At 38.7% G+C, this 24,142-nt stretch overlaps 1 protein-coding gene across 8 annotated transcripts in view; it reads left to right on the top strand.

The window, feature by feature from the left end:
* The window catches only part of L3MBTL3 (L3MBTL histone methyl-lysine binding protein 3), an 85,562-nt gene extending 61,420 nt beyond the window's left edge, over positions 1–24,142 (top strand). For all 8 annotated transcript variants that reach the window (XM_064447301.1, XM_064447306.1, XM_064447305.1 and 5 more), the window contains 6 exons: positions 7,511–7,657; positions 9,007–9,171; positions 13,049–13,140; positions 18,555–18,718; positions 19,755–19,817; positions 22,249–24,142. In XM_064447301.1, the coding sequence (XP_064303371.1) occupies positions 7,511–7,657; positions 9,007–9,171; positions 13,049–13,140; positions 18,555–18,718; positions 19,755–19,817; positions 22,249–22,392 (775 nt within the window). In that variant the 3' untranslated portion in view covers positions 22,393–24,142. The remainder of the gene's footprint in view (positions 1–7,510; positions 7,658–9,006; positions 9,172–13,048; positions 13,141–18,554; positions 18,719–19,754; positions 19,818–22,248) is intronic.

Here is a 24,142-nt window from a genome sequence, read left to right as displayed (position 1 = left end):
GTTAGAGGATTGCTCTTTGATTATTTGTCTGTTCATGTTTTTTAAGTATATTATTAAACTACCATGATCCAAGAGTTAGCTCTGAAATATTTTCATGTTTTTGGTGAGAGAACTATGCCCAGTTGACTGCAATTATGCTACAAGGTTTTGATGTTGTATCTGCACTGGCTGAAGTCCTGACTCATCCCTAACGAAGATACCTGCCAGCAAAACGCACTGTGTTGTTACATGTTTATTGTGCAAAAGGCATCTTTTGCTGCAAGAAGTTCTTCCCTATCTACAGCAGAAGCATTGTGTTTGTGTGGTTAGGAGGCAGAACAACTCCTGATGCTAGTACAAGCTTTATCTCCAGGAAGGGATGTGGCTAGGTTAGCTCCAGAGACAAAACCTGTTGCAGTGTGAACTGTGATGGTGTTGTCATGACACAGTATGCTGCATTGCTGTCTTTCAGATTATTCTCACCCTTTTTCTTTTGACTTTTTCTGTCCATGTTCTTTTTCCTTGGTTTATTTTTTTAAAGTTTTTCTACCTTCCCTTTTGAGAAGCTTTGTTGCACTCAATCAGTAGGATGTAACTGAACAGTCAAGTTAGTACTTAAGAGTTTACCATCCTTCAGTTTGCATATGGTAACCTACTGCATTCATGTTCTTAGTCCACTGCAAATGTGAAGTAAAGTAGACTTACCTAACAAGCTTCCTGGATGCTTAGCTGAAACCCATTTTATTTCATACTCCAGTAGGCTGATTCCTGTATGAGTTATTAATGCACCTGATCTATAAGGCAATAAATATGAATTCCTTACCATGTGCTATCTCAATTACTTAGAGTCGGGTGAACATGCCCATTCTTAGCCCAAGGCTAAAACTTAAAAAAAACAAACAACAAAACAGAAGCCATAAGTGAATATGTCAGAAAAGTTTTTAATTTATGATCTCTCTAAATAAACACTGCCACTAAAAATACTAATGTTTCACAGGGAAGGGATGAGTAAGAGCTTATGTCTAGTTAGTTCATGTAGCCTTTGCTTTTATAACTAGGTTTTCCATCGTATTTAAAGTTGTTATACTTACTCATCCTGAATATTAAGAAAAGAAATAAACTCATGGCAATCTACTGTGTTTTATTTTTACTACGGTCTTAGCAATCCTATTATTTGCACATGAAGTGATAGTTCTAGGGGCTAAAAATATAACCAGAGAGATTTTGTTGATCATAAGACAGGTATTTGCTGTTTCATAGCAAATAAATTAACACCATTATGTATCTTATTCACTAACTATATTGGTTTTCCCTCTGTGCTGATATTTTTATTTTTTTCTTGAGCATTTCTGAGGAGAATAATGAGATCTGTATTTATCTGGAGTCTACAGACCTGAGGGTCCGGGTCACCCCCAAAATTCTAATGTTTTACCATCACTTTTTTCCTGAATTAACAAAGACATTTTGAAATTGGTATAAGTATTCACATCAGATAGCAGTCCCTTGGCTTTTTTATCTTGGCAATGTTGAATAGTACTTAACCATGCCTATCTTTTTTTTCATATTGAGGTATGACTATCTGTGGCATAAATGCCTGTGTGCAGAAAAGATGATAATTTAAAATGCTAAGTAGTTCTGAAATAATTTTGAGAGCTTGTTCCTTAGGAACCAGATGAAAGCCTCGGTGATTAATTATGTAGTGGGGTTAAAGCATCTACTTTTTGGAAAAGTTGATGTTAATAAGGACTTGGTATGTATCGCCAGGTGATCTAGGGTTTTGTGCTGTGAGACTGATGTGCAGGTTGGTAGTATTATGCAGATCACCTGCATATTTGCGGTGGTAAATTGTATGCTCTCTGACGTTTAATGCATGCAATAATTTTCAAGTTCCAGCAGTAATGCAAAGCGGTCAGCTGTAAACAGGTCATTAGTGTTTTGGGTCAACTCTCTATGAAAAAAGGTTTTTACCAGAAATTTTACATGTGTTATGTGTAAGTTGAAGTGAACTGAATGTGCCATGGTGGAGGCTGTGTTGTAAGAGAACCTCAGCGCAGAAATGCAGGAAATCTCAGCTCAGCAGGATGTTGCATCTATTTGTTCAGTGTCTGTTGAAGTAATTCTCGTCTGATTTTGATGCCAGTCTCAAGTTTCATTTTATCTTTGGCTGGGGTCATTGGCCCCAGCCAAATCTGTTATAAGCTACTCTTGAGTCAGGTCTAGACTGTTGAAGCAGCTTTCTCCTAAAAAAGAATGCTTTGATTATAAACATGTGTTGTAAATTGTGAAAGAGAACATTTGTATCACTTGTTTGCAGACAGATGTTTTCATAAAGTCAACTGAAGTAAAGATATCACTTAACAAAAATCCAGCAGAGAAAAACCCACATCCCCTAGATGCTGTCAGGACCTTTTTGCTGGAGGTTTCGTGCTAATCACATATCAGTACCAGCAGATCTGGTCATCTGGACATAGGCTACTCTAGGTAAAGTCTAATCCATCAATTGGTCCAATCTATTTGCTTAACACAACACATGAAGGAAGATAACGTGAGTAAATTTGGGTGAATTTTCCTGGAGCTGCTGGACAACCTTATCCGTTGGCAGTGCTTGGCAATAACCTACACCTGAAAGGCAATGAGGAGGTTGAGTCGGTAACATTTCCAACCAGTACAGCTAAACCAGGAGACCTGTCTGTGGCTTCACACAGGTTTGCAAAATATTCCAAGCAGTCATAAAGAGTAATAATCTATATTAAAAAATAATACTAATGTTCTTTTACCAAATGGAGTCCGCCTTGCTCTTCTTCAGGTTAAGAGAGAATCCTGGTTTATGTTCCCTTCTTTAGGAAAAATGTCTTCACTGAAAGAGTGGTCAGGCATTGGAACAGGCTGCCCAGAGGGGTTGTGGAGTCACCATCCTTGGAGATGTTCAAAAAACATGTAGATGTCGCACTCCAGGGCACGGTTTAGGAGGCATGGTAGTGTTGAGTGTTGGGTTGATGGTTGGACTTCACAGAATCACTTGATGATCCTAAAGGCCTTTTCCAGCCTTAATGATTCTATGATTCTGGTGTTAAGTGTAGCTGAGGCTGAATAATTCAGTTGGACTCTGTGCTTCAGAAACTTTGCATACTACTAGAAGATAGGGAGATCTCCAGATATCTGGAGAAGACTAAGGTCCATGCCCACCCATCAGTAGCCCAGTTTTATCCTACTACCCTTGAACTTTAGAGACAAAAAAAGTATGTGTGTAACCCTACTTAGAGATCTTGAGAGTGACAGAAAAGCTGTTGCAAAATAACCACAAATGGCATATGCTACCTCAACACTTCTGTTCCATCAGACAAGTTCTGGAAAGGGCTGATTATGTAAAACCTGTGTTGACTTGAAAATCCCAGGGCTGTGATCCTGGAATTCTTCAGAACGGTATACAAGAAGTAGTAATTGGTGCCCTGGGTTTTTCCTTTATTGATCTTAACCGATTTGACAAAAACAAAAGCTTACTTTAATGCTCAGTTTTTACTCAGCCGATGCAAGACTCTGGAAACGGTGGCTCCCTTTCCTCAGAAAACTGTGTTATGGACATGTGTATTGCCAGCCACTCTGCTGCCGTTTCAGTAGGATGCAAAGTGTACTGCAGATACACTACAGATAGCTAGGTAGCTAATTGCTGTGCAATGTTGATACTTCAACATTTAGAGAGGGCTGATTACTCTCCTGTGCAGGGGAGTCAGGTGGTATTAATGTGAATATTTGTTTAGTGAAGCCTACTGAAGCAGCTCAGATGATAATTGAGTATATTCATGTTGGACTGGTTTCAAAGCTGTGAAGCAGTGCTGGAGGGTCTACAGCCCTGTCAGATGTATAGCAGAGGTTTCAAATTGAGTACCTGCTGCTGCTTCTGCTTCTTGCCATTCTCCCTGTGCCTCCGGCAGACCTTGGTACCCCCTAGTCAAGGACATCTGATCATTCTGGAAACTGCCTTCCAAACTTCTGTTTTCAAAGTAGTGTGCTAAGGCAAGTTGGAGTAGAAATCCAGGTTTAAGTTGACAGAAGCATTAAAAATCCTAATTTAATATGAAATAACCTAAACATCAAGACTTCTGAGTCCTTGAGATGAGTTGTCTTTAAAACTTACAGTCCTGTATAAATCAAATACTTATTTTATGTAGGAATACAAGATTAATTTTTTATTCTTTGTAGCAGACAAACTGAATTGAAGGCTGGAGGGACTGAGATTCAGGAGGATTTATTGATTGATCTGGAGCCATGTAACTCATGCACAGGTTCATTCATGCCATGTTTTGTTGAAAGAAAGCTAACAGTGGAAACCATGATGGTTCTTTTTGTTGCCCCGAGTAATAGTAACATCAAAGGACTGTCAAGGAGTTTTTAAAAAACGATAAAGCAACTCAAATGATTAATTACAAAAAAAAAGCTCATCTGAATCTAGTGTTCTAAAGCATCATTAATATTATAACTATTGTTGACTGAAATTAGCATTCGACTTCTGTTTTTCCAGAAAATGCTAAAGGAAAAGGCAGTATATAAACAGGCATTTTCTAATGCAGGACTGAATTTTGAAGCTTTTCCTTGTTCTTCAATTTAAAACATATTAGTGGTGTTGATAAACAGACGACCTGCTGGAGGTGAAACTATATTGTCAGATTTCATTGTGGTGTAAGGCTTGTTTAATAACACACAACTAAAGTTAAATACCACATTGGTAGTGTTTAGTGTTTACTTGAGACAAGCCTCTAACTGCTTAAAAATGCTAAGCCTCAAAACACCCCTGTGAGCATAGGAAGCTAAAAGAAGATTACATGCTTTGCCTTATAGCAATGGCAGAACAGAGATTAACCAATATATTCCTGAGTTTCTGATAACTGTATTTCATCACAGTAGGGTGAGTTTGTCACAGCAAGAACTTAAATCCCAATAGCATTGGCTTCTTAAAACCTTTTTCTGAATAGAAGTCTGTATCTTTCATCTGGTAGTTCATTTGAAAGGGAAGAAGACATCATTGTGATAGATGCAGCAGTATAAAGAATTGAGAATATAAAACAACTTCCCCGGTTCCCTAGTGTTCCTGTTTTCTTCCCCATATTTTAGTTAAAGTTTTTTTGTTCTTTTAAGGCATCTGGCAGAGGCTAATCCTAAAACAGACAAAACCAGCAAGTTGAAAAAGAAATGTATGTAGAGGTATATAAATAATCCTAAAATAAAATAATTGAATCATAGAATCATAGAATCGTTAAGGTTGGAAAAGACCCTTAAGCTCATCGAGTCCAACCGCTAACCTATCACTGCCAAGTCCACCACTAAACCATATCCTCAAGCACCACGTCTACCCTTCTTTTAAATATCTCCATGGATGGAGACCCAACCACCTCCCTGGGCAGCCTGTTCCAATGTTTGACAACCCTTCTGGTGAAGAAGTTTTTCCTAATATCCAACCTAAGCTTCCCCTGGCACAGCTTGAGGCCATTTCCTCTCGTCCTATTGCTTGTCACTACGGAGAAGAGACCGACCCCCGCCTTGCTACAACCTCCTTTCAGGTAGTTGCCAAATTCTGCTTAAGAGAAATTGGAAATAAAAGGTAAATGCTTCAAGTTGATTTTTTATTTGTATAGTCTGTTTCACAAAACAATTTCATTAACAAAAAAGTACCCTATTTCAAGTGTAGTGCCTTAGAGTCCAGCTCCCCTTTTGGCTCTATCTTATTCGGCTGTGTAGACTCCTGGTATGAAGGTTCTCATGGCAAAAAAATTCTGTGCCTGTATCTTAGAGGAGGTGCTGAGACTGCCACCCAGTTCCTCAGGCAAAGAAGGCAAAGATGACTCTTCTGTGCTTCATAATATCACCTGGCCATATGGTTGTATATCCCTTGAAAACACAGTACAGGCTGTTGTGGAACAGTATCTGCTCGGAGTGGCCTTAAACAGGGATCTCATCTTGATTAGAAAAGCAGAAGCTGTATTCTACTGGCACATTTTTTTTCCTCCATAATTCAAGTTCAGCACAGCTATGCAAGGATTGTTTTGGTTTTCTTTAAAAAAGGAAGGTTGATACTGTCTTGTTTTCAAATGAGCCAACTGAAAGAATCAGACATGCTGTTGGACTCCTGTCTTGATAATCCCAGGAAGGACTGACTTGCCCTGTGTAGGAGTGGATTCATACTCACTCTGAATCCAGAACTTTCTTGGTGAAGGAAAAGAAGAATGTACAGCATAGTTTGAATAAAAGACTTTTTTTTTTAATGCTGTGCTTTGTAAAATGAACATGATAAAGAAAGCTGTTGTTTTTCTATTTATTTTTTGCAATTTGGAGGTGCCAGGGCATATGGCTGGCAAGGTAGAATTGTTTATATTAGACAATTCTGTTTGGAAATAATGCATGTAACAGTCTAAAACAAAACATTGCAGTGGTTTATGGAAAGGCAGGTAGTTTTACTCTTGAAAAGAAAATAAGCAAAATCACAGGACATGGGGTTTTTATATTTTACCATTAGAGAGGTCCTTGTAATAATACAGAGTAAGAAAGCATAATTTCAGATTGTAGTTTATGTCATAGCTCATGAGTCACAAACAGAGCATCAGGTTTAGTACAGCCTCTCCTATATCTTAAGTAGACATTTGAAAACTTGAGCATGTTGTTGTTCACTGTTGTGGCATATATATACCTTTCATAGTTCAGGATATTGTCTTTGAAGTGTGAGTATGTAGCCTGACTACTCAGCTGAGCACTGCAGAGCATTCTTCTAAAGACAAAATTCTAGTCCAGCCCCATGTGTTTTGTGTTGCTGTTCTTCCCTTTCCTTCCTCGTGTGCAAGCACAGGTTTTCTGACTTTGGGAGATACGACTTTCACATTTGTTAGAGTAACATTTGCGAGTCATTACTTACATAAATGCTCAGTGTCGAATTCTCTTTCCCTAGCTGGAGCGCAGTGAAATAGGGAGTGTTGAATGATAGGAAAGACTGTGAAAATATCGCAGTCTATTAATCGAATATCACAAAATGGCATTTGCAAACATGGGGCATTCTCTGCAGTAAGAGGATGTGCACCCTTGCTCATACTGTGCCCTTGCAACGCAGCTTCTGTGTGGACGTTACATAATAGAAATGCCCTCCTTCGCAGGAAAAATAACCATGACTTCATTCGGAGGGTGGTGGGTATGGTCAAAGGCACCCTGTATTTTGTGTATAAAATTCCATTAAAGGTACGAGAGAGCAGGCTAGACATTCATCAAACAGTTTTCCAGAACGTATGCTGTAATATAAATTAATACAAATTGTGTTACATAAGTTGCTGCTGAAAGGAAATGCGAAAAATGTTCAGACTGAGGTTTTTAATCAGTGGATTTATTAACATTTTAATGTATGACTACTTACTGCATTTTCCCCTAATCATCTTTACATTAATTGATTGCATCTGCTTCTAGATAACTGGGCTCTGATGTCATTTCACTTGAACTGAGTGAGGTCAGTAAAGTGTCTGAGAATAAGAAGGCATTTCTCTTCTTCAACTTCTAGTGCAGTCAGCTGCCCGTATTCAGAGGTGAACTTGAACAAAGAAAGCCTGTTACCTGACCGGTTGAGCGGCGAGATGCCTGCAGCCAGTCCTGTCCCCAGAAACAGAAAAGTGGAAGCAAGTGAAAGATCCACCTCTCCTGTAATCAAGTAATAACGGTTGAAGCGATGTCCGTGACTAACAGCAGCACTTTATTTCAGTGTTCTGCAACGTAATTTTTAGTTGTGTAATGGCTGAATGGTTTCAGAAGGGCCTGCCTATTTATTTACATTTTCATTTACAGGGAAGAAATGGTTTCATCAGTGCTTATTGAAAAGGTCACCGAGCTGTCAAACACTGATACTGATTTTACTGTGTATGATTTAATGAGAGTTCAGTTTCATATTCAGTGTAACTATCTAGACTACTAAGTGGTTAATTGGAATTTAAAATGGATTGCTTGCCAGTTGCTTTCACTTAAGAAAATGATTTATTTATGTTTCTTTTATTTGCTAGGGTGGCCTTATTGGCGTGACTGTAAATTAATATTGCTCTTCGAAGAATAGCCACTGTAAATTCTGTCATTATTGTGGGAGTAAGGAATCAAATTACTGGGAGTGAGTTTTGCAGGAGCGATGCTAAAGTCTGTAGCTGAATCTTCTGGCAGGAGCACTGGGAAAAACCAAAGGGATGCGATACCAAGATGAGGATTTTCAGATTATGATTTTCTGTCGGAAGTTGTGGACACTGACTCCTGTGCTTATTCTGGGCTGTGGGGATACATGGAGAATTTAAGAAGAAAGGGAAGAGAAGAGAGGGTTTCCATTCTTTTCAAGGGCTACATTAATGTAAATGTGAAAATGTGAATGCTCATAGTAAACATTTCCAGTTGCCACTGTAAAGACCATATATTTTCCATAGATAGTATTTTAAATTACATTCTCAGGCAGTTTCACCTTCATGCCTTAAAAACCAAAATATGGAGCTGTCAAAGGGCTCTGCCTGGTTCAGTTGTTCTTACAAATGTAGGGTTGTGGAAAACTGAAGTGACTTAACTACCCTCTGATGGGTAGGCTGGGTACCGTCCCAGTGAAGCCAGTAACAGTTTGAGCCATGTCCGCAGTGGCAGGGGCTGTGTCAAATGTCCCAACTAAGAGACTGGGCAGCGGTGTATCCTAGAATGGAGGAAAATGATACTTCAGCATTTTCCTGTGTTACAAATATTTGAAGTGGATAGCTTATTATCAAAAGTAACATTAGGCAAATTCTGTTCCTGTTGAATTGCCTAAACGTTTTGCCTCTGATTTCGTGGGGAAGAGAGTTACGTATTGTGATTTCTGGAAATCCCAGGTATACAGTTCTGTTGGTGGCAAGTGAAAAACTTCTGTGTATTTCTTAAAACAGACAAAAACCTTGTGTACCTTCAATTACACTAATGACTCTGCTCATAGGTAAAATAAGTTGAACAACAACTCAGCTGCTTTCGGTTTTAAACATTTTGTTAATTTGTTTTGAACAGTGACAGAAAATGCCCCAGCCCTGGACACGTAGGTATGAAATCTTCAGCTCACAATCGATCATGTGGGAAAACTGTACCAGAAACAGCTAAGCAGGAAGATGCGGAAAGTAAATCTCCTTGCAAGAAGCCCCTGTTATGTGATGTGAAAGAAAAGAAGGCACCTGGGTAACTATCAGTTCCTTTCGAAGTACAGGTTGTTTGGAGTTGTCTGTTTAAAATGCAACTTACCAGTGATTTGTCTGTGGAACTCTTGGAAGCAGTGCGGAAGGAGATGGATGTTCTTCATCTGTCTTTGTATTAAAAATAGGGGGGAAGGGGGTGTCACGGTGTATTTAAGAAATAAATGCATATCAGAGAGGAGAGGAAAATTCCTACAAGACTGAGAAATTACTTGAAATTGAGATCCTTCTTCCTTACCTCTGTGTACAAAAAAGCTATTGTGTATGTACAAATATGTGCATACATTTAAAAATGAAAAGCAATTCCTTGACTCTCAGGATTTGGAGTATGTTTTTGACAAAAAATGACATGAGATACTTTCCAGTGCAAGCTTGGAAACTAATATTTATGGTGTAAAAAGGCTATCTTTGAAACTAAAAAGATATAATTCAGTGTTTTCATGAGGATATGTGAGGCAATAGGGTTCCCTACATTTTTAATTAGTTACAGTATCAGTGCACTATTTTATTGGCTATTTTCATACAGTAATAGAAGACACCCTGCAACAAGAAGTGTCGTTTGTTATGTATTTACGTCAGTTACATAATCGTGTGTTCATAGTATATGAACTGTGTTAGCACTAATAGTATCTTGAGAGACTTCAGAGAGTTACTGTTACATGGTAAATACCTCACAGTAAAGCTGAAGATTGAAACTTAACTGTTTTATTAAGAATCAGTTAAATCCTCTGAACTCCTCTGCAAGATTTTTTTTTAAAACTTTTTTTTACAAATTGGGTTATCAAGATCTGGCAGTATTTTATGATTTCCCTTCCTTTTTCCATAGATTCTTTTTTTCTTTACTGAACTATTACTGACTTTTTCCTTTATTCCAAAAACCTATGCTAAATAAAATTTAATGGGTAGCTTTTTGCATCTTTTAAAATTGGCCAGCTTTTCTTTATAACATTTTTTCACATTATTTCAATCAGGTGATATTGTTCAAGTTACATTGAAAAAGATCTAGTAGGAGCATCAAGCAGTGGTGATACAATTCCCATACCACAAATAAACAGGATTCGGTAGTCATACTAAAGTGAATTTAAACAGGAAAAAAAAAAAAGACAGAAGACAGTTTCATGTGTATCTTTGAAATAACGTGTTAAATAATAGTTGTCATTCATCAAACTTCGACTTTACAGACTCTTCAAGTTAATTTTTTTTGTCTTAAATTTTTTAGAGGGTGTTATCTTTATGAAGACCTAAATAACCAGTAGGTGTGCTATCTGTTCACTGTATTGAGTCATTTTCATTAAGGGAATAACAGCCTTGTGCCAACTTTGAACTGCCCAGAGGCTTTGCAGTTTGTATTTGAACTGTTTGAATACACTGATGACTGTGCATTTTATCATGTAGCTTTCCTTGTTCTTTGTGTACGCAGCATAGTTAGAGAGGACTTGTAGTTGAACAAACTTCCTTTGAAAAAGGCATGAGAAACAGTGTTCACAACTTTGTGTATATGTGAACCGCTGGAGTTATAAAACATTGAGCATCTAGTTATTGCAATACCCAGTGGATCTTTTTAGATATGTATTCAAAGTACACATGCATAATTGAAGACATAGTTACATAGACTTGTGTGCTCTTTGGCTGCTGAGCTTTTAGTGTGGATTTAATTATGTTTGACTTCAGTACAGTTGTGTATACCTACCTTCATATTCTGGGTAATCTTGTTTCATAGAAGGCCTTCATCAAGGAACCAACCACATATGAAACGAACCATGAGATTTATTTTGTTGTGTTAAGTCTAAGCGGTACCCAGCTAATCTGCAGTTCCACTTACTCCTTTTTTTTTTTTAAACTAGTAAGAGGTATCTGTGAATACAAACTATTCTGCAAGAAAACTTCGTTTTGCAATAATATGTATGTAAATACTGAAGTCTGTCTCTCTGGAACATTCCTGAGATTAAAATTCAAGATAAAAATTACATGCCTCCAGCATATTCAATTTTAATTTGAAAGTATCTTTATACCATATTCAGAGTAGCAAAAGAATTTCACTGTAATAGGAATTCCACTATGGAAATATTGACAGTGAAGAAACATGAACACTCAGACTTGGGAATCAAATGGTACTACTACTTAAAAGAAAATTCAGTTTATCTTCCAACCCCTTCCCCAAAACCTTCAATTCATGATACTGTCTTGTATTTTACTAGTGAGATAAAATTTCTGGATGTATGTTGCTATGAAAATCATCCTCAAGAAAATAGGAAGATACATGTTTACTCACAGGTTTTGGTGATCTCTCTCTTCCTTATGTTGAATTACAGTAATCATTTACTTTGGCTTTGGAATTAATTGCACTACTTTGTAGTATCTTACTTCAGAAGTTTTCTGTGTTTGTGGAGGTTAGGAAAATAATTTTTAAGTAAAGAAATGCAGGTGATATTTCTGAGGAAGATGCTGCGGAGAGGTCCTTTGTGTTACAAGCAGTCATGCCTGCTATAAGCGTTCCACTGGCATTTCTTGTCATGTACCACTATTCTTTGTGTCCTACCAAAGGGTGGATTTTCCAATCTGTTGTGTTCATCTTGCACCATTAATAGTGTGTTAAATATGTTCCTGCTGATGTCGGTGAATTTGGAGCTCCTAGCTGATCTATTCCTAAATGCTTACTTGTATTTAATAGTATAAATAGTATTTAATACAGAAATCGTATTTAATAGTGTAAATGTAGACAATGGAATTAAACAGGTCTGTTTCTTCTGTGTATTTGTGTTTTGAGGTTAGCTAATCTTGGTGTCTAACAAGGTGTTAAGCTACAGTTTGGCTTTTTTTCTATGTTTGGGACATTTGTAAAGGGGTTTTTGTTGACTGCTTCTCTGGTAGATAGTAAAGCATGAGTTCATGTAGTGGGCTTTCTTGTAGTCTTGACTTCAACTGTCTGGCGCCTATTTTTAGAAAATGTTCATTATGTACTTAGTATCTCTGAGATCTCTGCATCTGTGATGGTTTAGTAAGAATTGGCCAAAGTCTTCTCAAGTCCTTAAAAGCAGAGGAAACAAATACACAGGTAATATCAGCAAGTTCATACAAGCTTCATTTCTGTAAGAAACCGGGCTGGAAGTACTTTCTGAAGGCAGAGTTTGCAGAGCTTCCCAGGGGTCAACTTTAAGATGCAAATACACCCACCAGCCTTTGAGAAGTTCTTGTATTTCTACCTCACTTGCCCCATTTTTCTCAACAGGGGGAAGCTGTTCCCTCTTTGCAGAAGTTTGGGCTGGCAAAGCTGAGGGAACAGCCACAGGCAGCACGCAAAGAGTGGTTCTTCTGGCTGGATAGCAAGTAATGAAAAAACAGTAACAAAAGAATACAGATCTTTTCAGTGGGATCGTTAACAGCTGCACAACAGTGTGTCAGTATAGTACAGGAGTTGGGATGGGGTGAAGATGAAGGTTGGGCAGAGAAAAAGGAGTAGATGTTGTTTCAGTCAGCTCCTGAAAATGGCCTGGATAACCGGCAAGCCTTTGTGGGAGATGCAGCTATATATGTGTTCTTTACTCTTCCCATCTTCTGCCGTGGACACATCCAATGCCTTCATTTGTGCATTTCCCAGTTTCAGTTATGAAGTCAAGTGTGTTGATATGATTTATATAATCTTAGTTTGCATTACTCCCGAGCCTCCATTGCAAAATTCATGTCAGTAGCCATGCCATCTGTGTCAGAAATTAGATCCTCTCTTTTTTTTTTAATTTTATGATGATACAACGTCCTTTGTGAGGGAATCCTGGTGTGTTAATAGCATTGTTAGCAAGAAATGTCATCGTGCTTGGTGATTTTCATGATGTGTTAATAAAAAATTAAAATCATATTTTTCTCAGTGGAATACTACAAACAAAGGACTCCATAAAGAACAAAGAGTGTGAAGAAGCGGAGACAGAAGAGAAGCTGATCATTTCAAATGAAATTAAAGGTAAGTTGGCAGTCCTTCATTTGTTTCATATTAAAACCTGCAGAACTGAAGAAGTGTGATATTCCTTGAAATTCTTCATGGAACTGCATTGCAGCTTATTTTCCGAATTAACTATTTGTGTCCAAAAATTTCTTGACGTCAAGACTTGTAACATTTTGTTTCTTTATCTTGTAATCATCAAAGGCTTTGCCAAGAACCTTATTGCAGTTGTAAAGATGAGTTCAAACAAATACTGGTATAAAGTTTTGTTGCAAGAATATTTTTCTACTGACTTAAAAATAAGTAATCCAGCCAGCCTGAGTTGCAAAGGTATAACGTTCACTATTGCTTCAAAAGTGTAGTGAAAGTTAAAACATTTAAATATTACAGGCATAATGCAAAGTTAAGGTGACATACTCAGCACAGCCTCAGTCTGCTGTCCAGTCTGATACTTTCCAGGAGCCCATGTGCAGAACGGGCCCTTTATTTTTCATGAGAGTTACAGAGGGATGGCTAAAATTTTTACTTCACTGGAAAACTGGAGACAGTCCAGTGGAGGGCCACCAAGATGATAAGGTGATCGAAGGACTTGATGTATAAAGAAAGTGTGAAGGAATTTGGGAAGGGAAGGCTTGGAGGAGTCTAGTCACAGTGCTCCGGTAACTGAAAGGTAGTTATAGAGAAGATGGGTATACTGTCTCCTCCAGGATGCACAGTGATGCGGAAAAAAGGGAACGGACACAAGTTGCTTCGCGGGGAATTCTGTCTCAGTGTAAGGAGGAAACTTCTCACCGTGAGAACAAATGGAATAGGCTGCCCAGAAAAGAGGTGGAATCTCTTGTGCCGGAAATATTTAGGACTTGGTTTGACAGGTCCCTGGATAACTTAGTCTAATGCCCCGCTCTGAACAGAAGGTTCCGTCATACAGTCTCCAAAGGTGCCTTCCAGCATGGACTTTTCTTTGGTTCAGTGATTCTGTGTGGTTGTGTGTACTGCTGTGTCAAAACTCTCGGCTGTTCACTGGTCCAGCTGGACAGATTGAGGTGGCTGTTCATTATCCATTTTTTAGCCTCATTGTTTAGAAACAATACAGTGCAAATCCGTCACAGTCTTATATTTGATGATTATTTTGCGTGTGTGAAACTTAGTGTGTCAGGCTAGTTACTGGATTAAGTCAGTGCATTGTTCCAGTGCAGCTTTTGCCACAATGATTTTATTAACTCATGCAAGTTCAGCGAGAAGCTAAATGTCTTAATTTCATAATTTAATTCCTTAAATTTTTAGATTTTTTTCTTCAGCAATTTGTCATGTGACACAAAATTTGTAAGGCTTTCGTCAAAAGTCTTGAGGCTTGAGTAGCTGTGATTCTTTATGGGCTACATTTCTTACCTTTTAAGTGAGTTCATCCTTGTAAAACCCAGGAAATTCTTTGAGACTAGTAGAATATTGCGCAAACATAAAATTCAGGTAGTGTTTTATTTTTCATTATTAACCTCTGATACATTTCTTTTATCTTAAAACATTGTCTGCCAGTGCTTTTCAGATAGATCTAAGAGGCACTCTGAAGAGCATGTGAAGTATGAAAGATTCCATCTGTTACAAGAGCTGTGCAAAGTTACAGTGTTTTGAAATATTATGTAGTTCAGAATTCTGGAGAAAATGAAGCATTAAAAGAAGAATCTCTCTAAAGCAGACTAAAGAAAGAGAGGTTTTGGTAATTTGGAGAATTTTGCTTCAGCAGAATGTGGAAACACACTGTTTTGATGTTGACTTTGCATTATTGTCATGGTTTAACCCCAGCTCAGCACCACACAGCTGCTTACTCACTTCCCCCAGCAGTATAGGGGAATGAACCTGATGAGTTAAAGTGAGAAAACTCCTGGGTTGAGATAGAGACAGTTTAATAGGTAAAGCAAAAGCCATGCATGAAATCAAAGCAAAACAAGGAATTCATTCACTGCTCCCCATCAGCAGGCGGGCGTTCAGCCATCTCCAGGAAAGCAGGGCTCCATCATGTATAATGGTTACTTGGGAAGACAAATGCCATCACTCTGAATATTCCCCCCCTTCCTTCTTCCTCCCCCAGCTTTATATGCTGAGCATGCTGTCACATGGTGTGGGATACCCCTTTGGTCAGCTGGGATCAGCTGTCCCAGCTGTGCCCCCTCCCAGCTCCTTGTGCACCCCCAGCCTGCTCGCTGGTGGGGTGGGCTGAGAGGCAGAAAAGGCCCTGACTCTGTGTAAGCACTGCTCAGCAGTAACTAAAGCATCCCTGTATTATTGACACTGTGTTCAGCACAAATCCAAAACATAGCCCATACGAGCTGCTATGAAGAGAATTAACTCTATCCCAGCCAAAACCAGGACAATTGCATAACACAATACAAAAATTTTTAAAATCAAATTGTTCAGAGTCTTTTAAATTGTCTGCAGTTTTTCTTTTATTCTAAGAAAACTGGCCTGATTTTGTGAAGCATTTTGAGTTTGGCAGAATTGACTACTTTGATAAAGTTACACCAACAAGCTGTGCTTACTAGGATACATTTCTGTGTAGGATCTTGCATGATTAGATTTATAGAACTAGAACACTTCCTTATGTTATTCTTTAACAAAGTTACCCTTTTTGCCTCCTTTTTGTACACATAATTTTGTGCTATTATTTCCTTAAATGTGCCATAATACTTAATCTTTAGGATGAAAATGGATCATTGAGTTCTTGCAATCATAGTAATGGAAAGCTCAAGCTAAAATAATTGCAGTTGGGCAGACTTCTGTGAACTGTGACTGCTGCTACCTGTGCTTGTTGCCCTATTTTTCCTGCATGTCACTTACATTATTATTCTTCAACCTACTTTTGCCATACTCACTTCTCTATTAATATTTTATAAAAAATATGTACTGCTATCTTCCCTTTTTTTTGAGAATGATTATTTGGAGCTAAAGAATTCCACTGAAATCATGGCCCCTTCATATGGACACAAATCCTGTGCTTAAAACACGATACATGCTAGGAACTAGAACATGCAGGAGGGAATGAACAGTGTTAATGGTCTCTCATTAATGCCAGAAAGTGTTTGCCATTTAGCTTCTTTGAAAAATTAAGTTACATATTGTTGATAGGTAACTCACTAAGAAGATAGAGATGAATTAAGGAAGATGTGGTTCAGGGAGAAGGATAAGAAGGTGGCATTAAATATGAAGAATATAGAGGCAGGTGGGCTGATGCTGAAGCAAAATGTCAGCAAAGAACAGTGGTCGGGGTTAAAAGTGAACTTTCGGCATCTGGCTCTGCTGTCTTGCATGGAGCTGGCAAGCAGATTTTGTTTCTTTACTCAAGTGTTTCAAGCAGCTCTTTGTGGTTCTGTGATGAAACTGGCTAACCCATGGTGCACCTCAAGTTACTGTTCTCCTAAATGTCTGAATTGAGACATAAATTGGAGTACATCACATATTTTCTCTGGCCCACAAACACAGATTGCCTCTCCCTGCCTCTCAGCACAGATTTTTCATCTGGAATTGTTAGGATTTGACACCGCTGTGAACTACTGATGATAGAGACATACGGGATAGATAGATAACCTTAGCTGTTATGGCTGGTACTTGCTATGCATGTACCTATATGCTCCTACATATACATATGTTTAAACACGGATGAAAATGGGAGTGCAATTTGCTTGGAATTTTCTTCACACACTATCGTCATCTGCTATTTATGTTACAGTATCAATGTATTACATGTTCTGCAAATGGAAAACAAGAAAAAAAAGCTAAATACTTACATTTTCAACTCTTAAGAAACCTTTTCTAGAAAGAAAAAATGGGAATAAGGGTGAGGAGGGGATTCAAGGGAACAGTGAGAAAGATACTGTTCGGTAAAATAGGCTTTACATTCAGCATGCTTGCTGCCTTGCAAGATTCTTCCCTTTCTCACTCACGAGACTCCTTTCTCACTGAGATTACTAGTGGTAGTAGAAGCTTGAAGGAACAGTTGAAGAATAACAGGGAAGTGTAAGCAGACATTTAGGGAACTCACTTCCATGAGTAAGAGTATGATACTAGAAAAATATTAAGGAGTCTGTTTAAAAATTTAATCAGTGGCCTGACAGTACTGACTAAATGGCTTTAGAGTCAACTTCCGAATAATCAACATTGTTATAAAATGAGGATAAGTTTTGAAAGTAACGAAAACTTAAGCTAGAGGAGCAGAACAACACAAGTGAACATAATCATATCCTATATTGGCCACATTATATATTCTAGACCAGTCCCACTGTGCTGGCAAAAATCTATAATAGGAGTTTGTGCCCTAGTTGTTGGGCACAAATGTATGAAAACTAGAGCAGTAAGGGTAGGGAGAACTGTGAATAATAGCAACTTCCCCAAAATGGAAATGGAATGGAGCTGTAATAGAAATGAGCGATCCAAACAAAAATAGCACAGGTATTTGTTAATGATTGCATGAAGCCATGTTAGTAAGGAATATTAGGCTATTTGTTGGCTGTTTCATTCAGAAATGAATTCCAGAGGTTTTCCACAATTTTACTAGGCAATTGGGAAGCATTCAGGCCTGAGATCATAGCAGGCATGTTGCTTTTACATTCGCAGTGGATCTAAATAAACATAGATGTCTTATGCAGTTTGACATCATTTGAGGTATGCCTCTTCACTCTTTCCTCCTACAAACATCTGCAACTGCTGCTGCTCTCCAGACAGCAGCAGCAGCGGCAGCATGTGGCTGAAGCCACCCTCCCACCAGTACATTACTTTTGAGGCTGGTGGGATGGGAGCTCATTCCTTCCATTATGGATAATTGGTAAAAAGGGAAATGACCTTGTAAAAAAAACCATAGCAGCACAGAGGAGTTAAATGTTATTTTCCAACTAAAACATTCAGTTGAAGTGGGAGCAGGGAATTTGCAGACTTTTGTGGTTTTTCCTCAGAAGAACTGAAAAACATTTTGTTGTGGATGAGGCATAAATGTTGTGTGGGCTGGAACTGTAGAACTGATTCACTTGGAATTTCATAGCAGTGCAGTGCTGCTTTTGATGAAGTTGTAACAGCTCAACCCTGGAATTAAGTTAATTCTTTACTACTATACAACTACTAAGTGTGGGTGTGATTTATTGTATCAAAATATTTAAAATTATTTGACCTGTGGTGTGGTATGCCAACAGTTGCATTGGCATAGAATTGTGTTGTGTTGGAAGAGACTTCTTCCATGTAAGAGTAGCTGCATTTATATAGAGCCAATATAATCACAGTCATACTACTGGAAGAACAGTCATGGTACTCCTGTAATTCTGGTGTAAGCAAAACTGTACAGCTTGTATAGGGAGGCCCATATATATCAATAGAAACGAATGTACTTTTACTGTGACTGATCTCATTGATGACTGAGGGATTTAATGCTTGTTTGTTGCTTCCTGTTGTTGAAGATGTTGAGGAACCCAGCACACAGAGGCTTCTTTCTCAACCAGTTATTGTGTCTTCCAAGCTGCAAATTCCTGGCCTACCATTGCGCTGGGAACAGCAGAGCAAGCTCCTTCCAAGTGTAGCTGGGATCCCAGCCAGTAAAGTTTCTAAGTGGAGTACAGATGAGGTAGGTTTCCCTTGTATCTTCTGTCTCAATACTACTGCCCTTGAAGTCTTGGTTGATTCAGAGCTTTAGATTAGCCCCATAGATTAATAATACTGCATTAGTGCTCAAAGGCTTAGAATCAGCCAGACCTAATGCGACAGGTCCCCAAAATGCCAGTTCAGCTACCATCCAGCCCTGGAAGCAGTAAGTACTAATTCATGTGGGTATAGGTAGGTATAGATATAGATAAATATGTATGTGTGTATATATATTCACTGGAGTTAAAAAGGGAAAGAGAAGTACTAAATGTATGGCCCAGCAGATCAGGTGTTCAGGGCCTACACTTGTAACATCTAGCACCCACACAAACATTCTGGAGGAATGGTTTAGGGGCCAGCATGGTCCTAGGAGCTATTGCTGGTGCATAGTTTGGATGTGGCACACTTCTGGAGAGTGAGTATATAGTGCAGAGAGGAATAGTATGGATATGGTCAGGCATGACACCTGATTTTAAGATTAGAGCTCTGTCACTATTCAAGTATGTAATAATGCTTGGACAGACAGGGTCTAGTCCTTGCGTTACTTTCAGAAGTGCCTATGACTAAGACAGTTTTTTGCAGCTGGGACAGTTGGACCTCCTCTAATCAGAGAAAAAAAGAAGCATGAACTTTGAAAAAGGATTTGCTAAATCTCTGTGATGTAAAGAATAAAGAGAGGAAGGCAGCAACCATTTTGGTTTGTGAGAAGTGATTCACCAAGATTCATGGTTCCAGATCTCCATGGATAGAATAACCTGAGTAATTTTCAGGGAGTAGCCATATCCCACTCTTAAATGTCCTGTGGACAAGAGTGGCATGTGCTCTTTTAGTTCGCAGATTTTATGAATCCTGTCCTTGAACACCCAGCTGCATGACTCGACACACTTAGAGAAGAAGGTGGAACACCTGATATGAGTGTTAAAACAATAGCTAAAAAACTTTACTGATTGTCAACTTTTAAGACTGTTTTGAGAAAACACCAGTCTTGCTAAATCTTTTTTTGTATACTTTGGTGGCAGGTCTCTGAATTTATACGGAGTTTACCAGGATGTGAAGAACATGGCAAAGTGTTTAAAGATGAGGTGGGTGAATTTTATTTCAAAAAGGCAGAGTACAAAGCTTGCTGGAAAGATTAATTTTATGTTGCCATTAAAAATACATCTAAAGTAGTAGGATGAAGTGTATGTTTAAAGTCAGACGCAAATGTATGGAAGATCAGGTTGGTTTTCAGGTCATGGAATGGGAAGGAAGTAAAGAAGATAAAAGTAGTGAAGTGTCAGCCAGGTCTCTCATGCCTCTCTAGCTTTGTTACTGCAACTGAAATTACTTAGAACTAATGATAGAAGAGGAGGAACTTAGTGATACACTACTGTTCTCTCTTAATCTGGTTTGAGGAAATTTATAGTTAAGTATACTATTTTAGTTCTGCAGGATGTTAGTAAGTAAAATAAAGCAGAGCAGTCGTTCAAGATAACCACCTCTTAAAACTCTTTGCATCTTCTCTGATCACAGTTAGCTCTTGATGCTCTTCTTCCTGATACAGCCAGTTCACGAATGTGATTTGAGTGAGTGGGAAGTGAGAAGATCTGAAGACTTCTGATGAGGTTCAAAGGAGTGTGTACTCTCTTTGTGAGCGTGCCAGGCGTGGATTTGTGGTGTCTGAGAAGACTTGTGTCAAAGTTGTCATTAGGAAGTGATGGGGCTTTTAGGTACAATAGGCCTTTATTAGCTAGGTTGGCTTTTCCTTTCCTGCTCAGAGGTTTGTTACGCCTGTTAATACTTAAGTTTCAGGAAGGCTGTTTGATCACAAATGGCCAGAGTGAATAGTTCAGGTGCTTATCCCAGCCAGACCACCTGAATGGGCTGAGTCTGTTACTGTAGTATCCCAAGTCAGTCAGCCTTTCAACTGAAGAATAATTGTGGTACTTAGGCTTGAGAAGGCACCTCCTGAGGAAAATGCATACAGATGGCCCTGCTAATCTCCTGCAATAAAAGTTTTCAGGCTTTGCTTTAGATTGTAATGACTATTACAGTTTCATATCAAAGGACTGACAGGCTGCATCTCTGGCATCTTGGCTTGCTTAGATGTTAGGCATTTTACAGTTGCCACGGGTACAGCAGACCTAGATCATCCCCCATGCCACTTAGTGTGTCTCACCAATGAATTTAAGATCAGTAAAAGCCGACATGTTGCTAATCAAGTCAGCAGGTGGGAAGTGCCACAGAGATGGATGAATCCTAAACACTTTCTTTCTCAGAGGTGTAAGAAAATACTTCCCCTCTTTAGGATTCAGCCTCCCAGCCTTTGAGTAGTAAATTAGATCTCTCCCAGTGAGGCCAAATGGCATAGACTGGCATCAGTAGGTCTTTCAGTAGGTAGAAGGTGCTGGTTCAAACTTCGGCTGTGGAAATGAACCCTCATCCCTCTTATACTAAAATACTGCAAAGAGCTGGGCACTCCCACGTTCACACACTTCTGGTTCTGAGCCCACCCATTCTGGCTTTGTGCATGAAATGAGTAGAAGGTATTTGTGGTAACTGCATGATCCTGTTCTCACTGCAGTGTTCCTCGACTTACAGTGCTGGGGTGTACCTTGAGGCTTCCCTTGCAGCCTGTCTAATTGAGAAAGCTTGTCTTCTAGTCCTACAGAAACTTAATTACACTGTTTTTATTTAAAAGTAGTATCTTTAAGCCTAAGCAGCGCTCCTCATTTAACTGCAGTTGGCTTTTAGGCCTAGCTGTCCTTTTTACGTTACACTGAAAACCTAAGATAGTTACTAAAACTGTAGGTGCCTAAGTGACCTGAAGTTTACATGAGTAGTGTTGGCCCCAGTGAAGCCCTTGGAAGCGAGAGCCGTGTGCCTCTTCATGTTCAGATTTAGCACTCCTGCTGACAGACCGATTTGCTTACAAGAGAATATTCACTTGTGACGTTTATTGAAATAGCAACACTACAAAGCTGGCAGAAAAAATACTCAGTGTTTTGAAAAGTTGTGTTTGTGTCAAAGAAACGATTTTATGTAGCCTGGCCTCTGTTTACATCTGGGACCAAATTTGTTTTAATTGGCTATTTAATGAACAGAAAGGGGTGGCCTGAAAAGGGTTCCAGATCCAGAAGCTTTCTTATGGAGGCTTGCTTTTAAGGAGTGGCTAAGATGTTAAAAAGCATTACTGTGCTGCAGTACAGTTAAATTTTACTTAATTCACCCATTTTATTTTTCAGTAGCTTTACTTTATACTGTCAGTATGGAAATAAGAACTGGTAAAGCTAGAAGTCAGCCAGGCAGTTGTTTTCAAGCAGAAGGAAGATGATCATCCTGTTCTTTTGGACCAGCTGATCTGTCCAGAAGGTTGAAATCAAAGCTATCATGAAAGCATTTGAAAGTGTTTGTATTCAGCCATTCCTTTACACTGTCTGAAATTGCGGGCAATTTTCTTTTCATGTTTTCTGAAACATCTATACTGCTGCACTGTCAGACCTATTAATAGCTTTGTGTGTTTTTCTTTTAAAGCAAATTGATGGAGAAGCATTTCTGCTAATGACCCAATCAGACATAGTGAAAATAATGAGCATTAAACTGGGACCAGCCCTGAAAATCTTTAATTCCATTCTGATGTTCAAAGCTGCAGAGAAAAACTCACACAATGAACTTTGAAGATAATGGAAAATGTGTACAAGCCAGCTTTCTCCACTGGAGCTCATGTTTTATTCAAAGCACAAAGACTCGCTAGAACTGTTGAGTAAGGACTCTCGGAAAGGAAGAAACCTACGTTCAGCACTGGTGGACTATTTATATTCTCCTAGAGCCAGTACACATCTGAATCCTTCTGGGAAGTGTTCAAGCTTTTGAGAAGGTACTGTGTAACAACCTAGTCAGCTAGTCTTATTTACCAAACTAATGGCGCTAATTCTCCATGGATGGTTAGGATCCCTAACTTTCTCTGGACATCATGAAAACCTTCGTTAATTATTTATGCTGTATTATATAAGGGAACGTTAATATTTTCTAAGAGTTCTTGAGTTCTACTTCATGTACCCATTTTACTTTTCAGAAGCTTTTACTTCATACTATCAAAATAAAAACTGATTAGCCAAAAATTAGGCTACAGGTAGCCAGACAAGACTGTTACGGCTAATACGTATTTGTGCCATAGTTTAAAAATGAAACACTTAAATGTTACGTATGTGACACTTTATGTTACAGCATTTAACTTTACAGATTATAAAACTCTCTGCTTGTAACAAAACAAAACAAACCTTGTTGGGGTTGAAATTATAATGCTTTTTTGATAACTGAATGTTTTTACTTTTGCACGGTTACAGAAATGTTATGTGAGTTTTTCCACCAGCATCTTTAATGTATTTTACCAAAAGATCAGTATAGAGAAGGTTGCAACTGAAAAATAAAGTTTGACTTCATAGAAGACCTTTCATTTATGCTGCACAATAGAGTCCCAGCCTTTTACATGGGAGCCTGCTACAGTCCTTCAGCACATGAAGGAAAATACATGTATTTTGAGGTAAGGATATTAGCAAAAAAGACAACGTATTCATTCATTCATGCCTGCACATGCCCGTCTCCGGTATTGTTACCACAACAGTGGAGAAAAAGTGTGCTAAAGCTAGGACTGCTACTCTGGCTTCGTATTATGTTAAATAGGTTTGTTTTCCCAACGGTGGGAGAATTGTTTCACCCACCACTTCCATTTTGGAAAGTCTGATTTATAAATGAATAAGGCATAGGGGGAAAAGACAAAGCATGGAGGAAGAGGATGCTTAAATGCGTATGGTGCATTGGTACATGCATGCGTTTCGTGGGTCATTAGCAGGCTGCAGATGCCGCCAGCAGGTACTTAGGTGAGGCAACCTTCTTTCTTGGAGGATTATTGTAACGAATTGTCAGGGAAAGTTGTTGCGCTTGGTATATATACGTAAGATGTAAACCAGATGCACTTTAAATGGGAGAAAGCCTAGCTACCTGTATACTGAGGACTGTTCCAGAATGTTACTTTTTCAAGAAGAGAAGAGTTGGATCAAGATTTTTGGCAGTCCTCTTCTTAGCGCTGTGGTGGGCAGTTGCTCAGCCTTTAGAGCTGAGAACAAACAGAGCATTTCCGTTGCACAGAGCTGGGAGAATTTTACATCTTCCCACAGATTTTGCTAGGCTGTTCTTTGGCTGGAGTTCCTTAAGATTTCGAGAACTCTCTGTGCCCCTTCCAGATCACGTAGGTGACTGGTACCTGCCATAATATGAGGTAAAACAGGGTCAGTATGAAGTAGGTTGCATTGCTCTGTTAATTTCCTTCCATAGCATTGCATAAATAATATTTTTACATTTTGTTCAATATTTGTACATTCAAATTGCACTCTTATTGTACTACCATACAAATAAAACCTGAACTGGA

This window comes from Phalacrocorax carbo, chromosome 3, assembly GCF_963921805.1.
Source record: "Phalacrocorax carbo chromosome 3, bPhaCar2.1, whole genome shotgun sequence".
Taxonomy (NCBI): domain Eukaryota; kingdom Metazoa; phylum Chordata; class Aves; order Suliformes; family Phalacrocoracidae; genus Phalacrocorax; species Phalacrocorax carbo.
The sequence above is the reverse complement of the archived record's forward strand: the minus strand, read 5'-3'. Positions and strand labels throughout refer to the sequence as shown.